Below are 10,721 nucleotides of genomic sequence, written 5' to 3' on the forward strand. Positions count from 1 at the left end.
TTAGAGTTGTTTTTTCATAGTTGGTTCAATAAAATAAAGCATCAACATTCCTTAATTTAAGGGATTTTTTTTTTATTTAAAAATTATTAGTATTTTAATTAGATATTTTGTAAGGGATATTTTTTATATTTGATAAATTCTCCTAAAAATTCTATAAAAATCGTTTGACCATTTATTCAAAGAAAAAGTTTGGTGGCCATATTAGATTTAGGTTTTGGCCATTTGTCCAAATGGCCCAAATAATAACTTTCTCAAAGTCCATTATTTACTAACATTACATTAAACACAATTCAATATCATGTGCAATGTATAGTTACATTGTATATTATATACAAATTATAATATATGGTAACTCGATGTATTCTCAAGACATATATCATGTCATTATTAAAATTCTTCCACGGCTGACATAGCCACAATTCTAGCTTTGAGATACAAAACATCATTTTGCAAATGAGGAGTCATGTCTTTTCGAGATAAGAACTCATGAAAACCATTGCCAGTGCCTGTGGTTGCAAACCAAACTTCTTCTGCAAAATCCAATGTCACATAACATATAAGGTAAATTTGCAAAATCATCCTAGAATTACTGTGATAGTTGCGATTACATCCTCAATAAATCTAAAAATCCAGTTTTAGCATTTAAATAAGTTCGAAGGCTCAAACTTTTTCATCGAAAGTTTGAGTGTATAACCACAAACTACTATGATATATTTTAAGGACGATTTTTACCATTTGTCCACAAAAAATTGAAAGATAATTTTCAACTGAAAACTTACTTGATTTGTCGATATATTTTTTGGCTACAAAGTTGTAAACACCTAGAAGGAATTTTGCATAGATTTTTTTCCCCAATGGAATGGTCTCTGAACTATCCAACCTCAAGTAAAGAGAGATATGTGAGGTCTTTCCCCGAGAATGACCATTTGGGTATATCACCATTCTCCTAAATAGTAATAAATCAAAACAAGATAATGACTTGTTAGACAACCTGTTTGATAACGATTATGTTTATCATTTAAATAAAAAAAAAATAATAGATAAGTATTAATGTATATCTCTAAACTTTGGAATTGTATCAATTAAAATTATGAACTAATAATTGTATCAATTTAAATCTTTAAGTGTATCGATTTACACCCTCCTCCAAATTTCGTTTGATCAGTACTATTGTGTGAAACTTATAATTTGAGTCAATTGAACTCCAAAAATTTCATCAGTCAATCAATTTAGACCCTTTTATTATGACTACCTTTGAAAATCATCTATACATTAATTCTCAAACACATTTATGCTTCTTAAAATGTTAGTTTTACAAAATGGACGATTCTCAAAGAATTTTTTTTTACTAAGAAACTAAATTGATTCATTTATGAAAGGTCGGAGGTTTAATTGACAATAATTATAAGTTTTACTTAAGGTTCTCCTAAACGGTAAGTAAATTGAAGGTGTAAATTGATATACTTACAAAAGTTTAAAGTTTTAAATTGATACAATTATTAGTTCAGGGTTTAATTTGATATAAGTTTTAAAGTTTTTAAGAATATAAATTGATATTTTCCTTAAAAAAAAAAAAACAAAAACAAAAAAGTTTTTATATGAGTTTTTCTACTAACCATTGTCTTCCTTTGACATTGAAGGGTTCTGAGATATAGAATTCATTAATTTTAACAGAAAATGAATAGATGCTCCAAAAAAATGTGTCCTGTTGAGGCTCTTTATAAATGGTTAAAATCTCTCCTTTGTTTGAGGCTTTAAGTACAGAAATTTCAACTCCAAATGTACAAGAATTATCCACAAGGAAGCCATTGGAGGCTTTATTGAAAATATTATGAGAAAGCAATTGGGTAAATCCATGTTCACTCTTCATTTTAGAATACCTCCTCATTTTCCCATCTGCAAAACCAAAACCAATATATATCTCTAAGGTTTAGGTTTTCATTTCGACAATAATTTCGTTCGCCCCAGATCCTGTTTGACAACCATTTTCTAGAATTTCGACGATGTTTATCTAATTACATTATATTAATAAGATCATTTTTGTGAATTTTGCATTATGGATAATGATATATTTGATTTTAGAAAATCACAAATAATTAGAAAAGGGATTTCAAATTACCTTGGATTGTTAAATAGTTGTCTCTGATTTGATCAAATATAAAGAATCTTAAAATTACCCTCACTTCCCAGCCAAGAGGAAGATTATCTTTAGCTGATATAGCCAAGTAGAGAGAAATATGATCTTGCACTTCTTCATCCCCATTTGGATATAAAATTAATTTCCTAAGACAATGTGAGAAATGGAGTGATTAATTATAATCCATAACCCTAGTTTATGATATTTAAATGATGTTTAATTTCAAAATTAAGCTCAGTTGCCAAACCACTTGTAGCCATCGACTTCAAAGTCTCCTGATTCACATTTCTTCATCTCTATTTCTGAAAACACTGAGTAAGAATCAATTTTGAATGCATAATGAGATGGTGGGTCAACCCTTCTTGATCTTGTAATAATTTCTGCATTAAAAAAAAAAAACATTCATGAACATTAGTAACCCAAAATAATTCGGGTTATTGAACTTGTTTATATCTATATTTTGAATAGATTTTGTCATTAAATCTTTTTTAAAATACCCGATTCCATCCGTGTTCTCATAAACTTTTACGTTGTGTTTAGCAAAAATCGGAGTGAAAATGTATTAAAAAGTATATAAATTATTACGAAATTGATAATTAAATACTACCAAAAATATAAAAAGAATAGAGAATCGACACATAGATTTACGTGATTAACTAAATGTGTGTTAACTATATGTCCATGGAGTAGAGGAAGAACAATTTTATTAGAGAAAATGTTTACTGAATAAATGACACCTCTAGAGTTAGAGAGTTTATATAGTGCATTTTTCTAAACCATAATCATAAATAATTAAATAAGATCAAATACGAATGGAAGGTCCAACCTAAATAAAACATGAAGGGAAGTTTACGAAGAATTAATATAAAATTAAGAATAAAACAATAATTAGAAAATAATTTTAAATACTATACCATGTTGTTGTTCATCATTTATAGTATCATCGTATGACATATTATCATCCATGAATAATCTCAATGTTGGGTTTTTTTCCTTCTTCATTTTAGCTGTTATATAGATGGAGAATATTTATGTTCCTTAATTTTGTACATGATAGTATGACAAAAAACCAGAACAAGAAAGGAAGATTCAAAGGTGGTAATGGTGATCAAAGACATGATTCTTTTCTTTCTTTTTTGTTGACAAAAGGAAAAAAATAATTAAAAATAGAAAAAGAAATTATAAAAAGAGGTTGTCTCAAAAGGGACTCTTCAAGCCAAGGCCTTTCTTGCACTCTTATCTAATGAATCTAAGATAAGAATAATGCAAGATCCTTGAGCACAAATTATGGATCCTTTCTTCCAAAATTTACTGATGCTTAGTATTCGCTTGATAACATTTTTTTTAAAAAAAACAATCTTATTGTGTATGTACCTTTATTTTGTTAACCATCTTGAAATAATACTTTTTAATGTATTCAAATTTTGAAAATTGTTGAGATAGTTGTGGCTGGAATTTCAAAGATTTGTGTTCTTAAACTTGGAAAAATTAAATAATAGAAACAAAAAGTTTTCACAAAGCTTGGTTTTTCAAAATAGAAAATAGAAAGTAAAGAAATTAGGGTAATTAAGTAAAATAAATATTTTTTCAGCGAGATATTAAAAAAAATCCAGAGATATATCAGTATATCTCAACTAGCTACGTTGGAACATAGATAACACACGCATGATCATAACCTAAATCTGAAAGTAGATTTCATTACCATAAAAGAATAACTAAAAGTATAATATATGAAGAGATTGAGTTAGAGGAAAGAAATATCATAATTAAAAGAAAAAAAAAAAGTTGATTTAGAGCCAGAGGTACGGTAAACAAAACCGTAACTTGTTTTTTTTTTAAAAAAAAAAAATGTCAAACATTTTGGCTAAATTTATTTAATTCAAAACAAATTTGTAAAATCTACATTTTCTTTAATTCATAAGATGTGGTAAATATTAAAGGGAAAAAAATAAGTAAACAAGCATAAAATTAAAATTCGCTACTCGACTAAACTAAGTTAAGTAATGCAGTCTTTAAACGGGTAAATGGGCATAGTTGAATAGTAATTTGCATGAGTACTCCTTTCAAATAGTAGTAGTAATGATAAATTGCAAAAACCAACACTAAAATATGGTGTTAGTTACAATTATATCTTAAATTTTCAATAGGTCCTTAAATTCTAAGAGTGTTAAATTGGGCCTTCACACTTGATGATTGTAAAATTTGAATCCTCAAATTTAATTATATAAGTTTAAGAATCTAATTTTAGCATTTGAATAAGGTTGGGGACTCAATTTTTAGATATGAAAGTTTAAAGGTATAATTGTAACTACCATCATATTTTAGGGATTATTTTTGTAATTTAATAATAACAATAATAATAAGCTAATTAATTTTCAAGTTAAAATTGAATATTTTGTTAATTGATGTTGCAAAAATGACTAATTAAGGGTTATTTTCAAATATAATAAAATAAACTAAAATATTTACAAATGAAATAAAATATCACTATCTATCAATGATAGACATTCATAATATATCGATAGTAACATCTTGATATTTAAAAACATTTTCGTTTAAAACAATTCCTCTAATTAATACTTTATAGGTATCCTTAATTAATTTACTATAGCCAATAGCCATGCTTTAATAATACTTTATAATTTAGTCTAAAACCAAAAATTATTATTATTATTATTGTTATTGTTATTCTTACAACAACTCTCTCTCTATGCAGGGATAACTATTTAAAATTTTGGCATGATATTCGAAGTGTTGGGCACTGTAGCATGTTAGAAAACAGAGTACTCTCTCATACTTCACTTTCCTAATAATCGTTACTTAATTTGACTAAAACCAAAAATTTAATTAATTGCTCCAAAATAATTTGAAAGAAGAGACTAATTAAGCCTCACCCAACCTAATCCTCAAGGGCAGGGCAGAAAAATGTTTTATTTTAGCTTTAATATGCATTTACATTTTTTGTTCTCTCCATAGCCTATAATGGAAGAAAAATAAAATTATTGAATCTATTTAAACTTACAATTTCAAATTCAAACAATATTTATAATAATCATCAATATATAGAAAGGGAATATTGTTTTATTTTACATTTTTTGAATTTAATATATGTAACGATATACCCGTAACTTAACTAATTGAATTAGACGATTGTGAAGAGATTAACTAACCATATCGTGTTAGTACAACTATAATATTAATTCAATAGTTAAAGCTTTCTAATAAAAAATTTATCATATTAAACACTAAACCCAAATGAATGGAAATTTTCCTAAAGCATTATTGGCAAGATTACACATGAACAAGGTGTATTATGACTTAAAAATCATGGTGGATATGATTTTCTTATGTCACTTTACTACTGAAATTAAGTTTTAGGGTTTGGTGGGGGTGGAAATCACTCTTGAATAAAAAATTTCGATCAATTAAAATTCATCACGTCATCACAATGAAAATTTGAATCCTAGATCGGACCGAGTAATTAAAGTTGCTTGGGTTCAACCCAATTCAAGTAATGGTGAAAAATTTTGGATCAAATTAAAGATTGGCTCATGCTCAATATTTAGGTCTAACAACAACTGGGTCAAGACAATATAAAGGCCCACGAGAAACTTCTATAAATAGAGACTTATCTCTTCATTGAAAAGAGGTTGAAAAATTGGTACGAAAGTGTGAAGCTCTGGAGATCAAAACTAAAACTCTAAAGCTCTAAAAATTTTGAAGATAAAAAATAAAGCTCTAAAGATTTTGAAGTTCTGATTAATCTCAAGATTGTAATCTTCTGAAGATTCAGGATTTGGAAGATTAAAACCTCCTTGAATTTCAGAAGATTGAAGTTTAAATCGATCTCAATATTACAATCTTTTGAAGATTGAAGACTTAAAAATTTCAAATTGAAGATTTAAAAATTTTAAATTTTATCCCATGTGTTAGAAAAGACTTCAAAAGATCGAACATTAGAGATTGTATCAAAATCTACGAAATAAATTTCATCGAAATCTCGTGTCAACAATCACTATCAAAAATTTGTTTAATCTGGACATTTGGTGCATGTTGTATCATATATTAAATTTTTTAAAAAAGAGTAAATAAAAGATTTCTAACCAATACTATTTATTTAAGTCAAGTCAGGTCAAATTTATTAATTGTGTTTGCCATCATCAGAGAGACTCTTGCTTCTTTTTTTTTAGATAATTAGTTTTTTTTTTTTTTTTTTTCTGTTTTCATGGAGAAATATCCCAATTTAATTGAAATATTCCAGTACCCTTACTAATACTTCGGATTTTTAGTATATCTCTAAAAAAAAATATGAATAAAAAGTATCTTCAAACTTTTTTACAATAAATTAAGTAGAAGGGTAAGGATGTACATATGTTGAATGGAGTTGAGTTATGGCATATTTTTGGACCAACTCGAAAATTCAGGTTGATCAAATTGGTAATCCAAATTATCCAAATATGGTCTTTAGCCCAACCCAACCCATCCTCAAAATTTGGATTGGTTGGGTTGTCGGATTATTATTATTTTTTTCTTCTTAATTTAAAATACTTAAATTTATCGAGAAAACATATTTAATAACTAAAATCTCATAAAACTAAATTCTTACGCACCAATTATAATAATATCTATTACAAACTTTATATAAAAACGAAATTCTTAAAAGAAAAACATAAGAATTCATAAATTTATCAATTCTAAAAGAAATATATAATTTTTTTTTATTAATATATAGTAGTTCGAGTTGAGTTAAGTCAACCCAAATTTCATTTTATTCAACCCTAGATCCAATCCAACCTAAAAACAAAATGAACCCAACCCAACTCTTATAGTTTGAGTTGGGTAGTTTGGGTTGTTCAAATTGTCGGATCACTTGAATATTCCTAATAGAAGGGATTCGAGCGTCCAACCTTTAAAGAGGAAGTATATACCTATTAGATATATCATATTAGTTACTAATTGTTATGTATAAATACACTGAGAATATTATCTCATTAATAAGAGATGGATTATTTACCTCTCTATTTATAAAATGGTATCATAACATTAAAATTTTATCTCTTCACATGCTTTCTCCTCTTGTTTTCCCAACGACTATCGTGGAGACTACCAATGAAGAAACTCAACATACTCTCAATGGCGATGAAGCTTCAATCACCTAGGAGTAGGTGAGCAATGTTAATGATACTTTTTGGCAAAAACAAAGATGGATTCGTAGATGGAACCATCAAGAAACCTAAGGTACAATTTTGCCCGGGTGAAAATACAACAAAGATACTATTACATCTTGGATTCTCAATTTTGTTTCTAAAGAGATAACTACAAACATTGTCTACGTTCGATCAGCAAAATTAGTTTGAGATGATTTGCACGATCGATTCAAACAAACCAACATACTACAAATTTATCAATTATACAAAAAATTGGTAAGATTTGCTAGTTAATTAATTGGGATTCCAAATAAAATATTTTTCCACAAGGCAAAAACACTGGTAAAAGATTTGAGATTAAGGAAAAATTTACACAAATGTTCAAAAGACTTCCTTTGTCCCTTAAATTTAGAAATATGTATTAATTTAGTTTCTATAGAAATTTTTTTATGAGACATTTTATGATAGAAATTAAATTGTCATAAACTTAAAAGTGTAGGACTATAAACTCAAAACAAAATTAAATTTCCATGACATAAGATGTGTCATAGCCAAATGATGTGAGAGAGAGAAAACTATTAACAAAACCAGAATGAGCATTTTTTTAAGAGAGAAAGTGGAGATTGAAAATATGTATATCAATTTAGGACAATTTTAAATGCCTCATATCTATTACATTTATTACCCATTATTATATAACTTAATTACTATTATCTTTTTAAATAAAAGAAAACCAATAATTTTTTAGGTTAATATAACATAAAATCGAAAAAAAAATAATACTTTTGAATACATCTCAAGATGTACTCATCTTTATGTATATTTTCTCATCACTCACATAAAAAAAATTAAAATATTTAAAAAAAAAAAAATCACCATATCAAATCATAATTAGACAATTTAGTAAGATACATGATCACACTTAAATATTTTTAATATAAAAATGTTTTTTTAAAAAAAAAGGAGAGAGAAAAGAAATTGTGAATCCACTTGTTCAAGTCATTATTGCTCTCTTCCCCCACATCTCTCTCTAAAAAAAATGGTGATGAGAGAGAGAGTGCGTATTTAGATATTATAGCCCAAACTTACCAAAAACTCCACTATAAATATCCATACCCACAACATGAAGACCTTAACCTTATGTTTATCTTCAAAAATATTACCCACAAAAATATTTCAATAAAATGGAGGTCCAAAAAAAGGATATATTTGGCGACCCATTAATCTATTCCAATCTCTTCTCTTCTTTAACTGATGAATGGAGCGATTTTCCCCTCAAACTCAACGACATGATTCTCTTCAATTCCCTTCACGATGCCGTCGTTTTCGGTCTTTCCCCTCTCCATCATTATTCCATCCCTCCGCCGGACCACCCCTCTTCCGCCACCGCCCCCGCCCCCACCCGGCCAAAGCGCTACCGTGGGGTTCGCCGCCGCCCCTGGGGGAAATACGCCTCCGAGATTCGGGATCCTGCTAAGAGTGGCGCACGTGTGTGGCTTGGCACGTACGAGACTGCTGAGGACGCCGCTTTGGCTTACGATCGAGCCGCTTTCAGGATGCGCGGCTCCAAGGCCCTTCTTAACTTCCCTAACCGCATTGGCTCTGGCGACCCCCCGCCGCTTAGAGTCTCTCCTCGGCGCCGGGAACATGATAATCATAATCATAATCATACCCTTGTGCCTTTGGCTCACGGCTCGGCTAAGAGAAGAAAAGGCGCGGCTAATAAAGATGCTCAGCCGGAGTCGAGTGTGTTTCAAGTGGGGCCCACCCAGATGACTATTTTGCCACTTGGCGAGCAGCTATTGGTTAGCTAGTTCGTGTACTTGAATGAGTGCTTGTACCGTTACTTCGGTACAAGTATTAATTGATAACGTAGAAAATTAGAAACTAAAAACAATTTTATTTTTCCCGTTGGTGTATATATATATTATAATATCTAGTAAATAATCGAAATTAAAAGTTAATATATTTCCATTTTATAATATGTACAAGTAAATATATTATCTAGTTATTTATTTGTAGAAAGTATTTATTTGTTGGACTTTCTACATTTTTTAATTACGTTACTAAATAAGTTAGAAGTAGACTTTCTTTATATTCATATTAAAGGAGTTCAAATTTTCAAACGGTAAACAAGAGTTGTTAGAAAAATATAGATTAAGGTATAAAAATATAAGTCAGTCGGCTATTTCACTCTTTGTTCTATTCAATAATATACTTTTTGGTGTTATTTTATCAATTATATATTCACTTGTTAAAAATAAATAAATATATACATACAAAATAGAAATGTGTGATTAATTAATTTAAATCAAATTGAGGTTCTGAGCTTAATTTCATGCTTATATTAACCCTCTAATTCAACTATATAAAGAAATTCATTCTTATTGTTGAACTTCATGTAACTTATGTATTAGGTTTCACAAAAGTTGGACTACATGTGTACCAAGTTAAGTATATTAATCTCAGATATTGACACTCCATAGTTTGATTAGGAAAGTAAATTGAACTAATCTCCCATGTTTTTATGTTTACATTAACATTATATATACAACAATTATAATTAAATGAAGTAAATCACTCTCACTACGACATAAGATATTAAGTATAAGTATTTTTTTCCTATTATATATATAATCTAAAACATATATAATAGGTTTAAAAATACTTTTGATCCCTAAACTTTCATGGAAATAATAATTTAGTTCTTGAACTTTAGTTTGTAATATTTTAGTCTCTCAGTTTTGTAACAATTTAGTCCATAAACTTTAATATGTAATAATTGAATCTCTATACTTTCAATTTTGTAACACTTTAGTCTCTAACATTAAAAAAATCATCAAAATTTGATGTCAATTTTTATTATTTTACAATGTAGACTTTGTATTTAATAAAAGATATTGAATTTCTAATCAATTTATCAGTTTACTTATATAAAAGCTCTCATTGAATCTTCACATTAATTTTTCTACGATAGGGATTGAACGGTTACAAAGTTGAAATTACATGATTAAATTGTTACATGTTAAAGTTTAGGGACTAAATTGTTACAAAACTGACCGTACAAGGACTAAATCATTATAAATCAAGATTCAGTTTAGGAACTAAAAATGAATTTTAATCTATATATTCCAATTGCACTCACATCGTGAAAAAAAAGTCATTACTTAAAATTAGAAAAAGAAAATAATTTGTTAAAAATATTTTTGTAATATAATAATGTGGGTAAGCAATTCAACCTTCAACCTTGAAAAGAATTAATAGTTTAGATTTATTCTCTCAACTAATATTTCGATTGGCTTGTTCCATCTTTAATCTTCCTAGTTTCAATAAAATAAAATTAACTTTTCACAAACATCTAAAGCTAATATCATACGGGAGATTATTAAATTAATTTAATATTACCTTCAGCCATTTTTTTTTTTTTTTAAAGAGAT

At 28.0% G+C, this 10,721-nt stretch overlaps 2 protein-coding genes across 2 annotated transcripts; one reads left to right on the forward strand and one right to left on the reverse strand.

Moving 5' to 3' along the window:
• Positions 1-247: 247 nt before the first annotated feature.
• Positions 248-3,130, reverse strand: LOC120089452 (uncharacterized). The gene is made up of 6 exons (XM_039046929.2): positions 3,052-3,130; positions 2,385-2,517; positions 2,120-2,283; positions 1,617-1,896; positions 780-946; positions 248-530 (listed from the first exon to the last, which is right to left on the reverse strand). Exons 1-6 carry the CDS (start codon positions 3,101-3,103, stop codon positions 388-390), a joined length of 939 nt encoding a protein of 312 aa, XP_038902857.2. The 5' UTR covers positions 3,104-3,130; the 3' UTR covers positions 248-387.
• A 5,259-nt stretch (positions 3,131-8,389) lies between these two features.
• LOC120088723 (ethylene-responsive transcription factor 2-like) lies at positions 8,390-9,309 on the forward strand. Its single transcript, XM_039046157.2, has one exon. It carries the CDS (start codon positions 8,469-8,471, stop codon positions 9,096-9,098), a length of 630 nt encoding a protein of 209 aa, XP_038902085.2. The 5' UTR covers positions 8,390-8,468; the 3' UTR covers positions 9,099-9,309.
• Positions 9,310-10,721: the final 1,412 nt, after the last annotated feature.

The sequence above is a fragment of the Benincasa hispida genome, chromosome 1, assembly GCF_027475165.1.
Source record: "Benincasa hispida cultivar pf3 chromosome 1, pf3_genome.v1.1, whole genome shotgun sequence".
Lineage (NCBI taxonomy): Eukaryota > Viridiplantae > Streptophyta > Magnoliopsida > Cucurbitales > Cucurbitaceae > Benincasa > Benincasa hispida.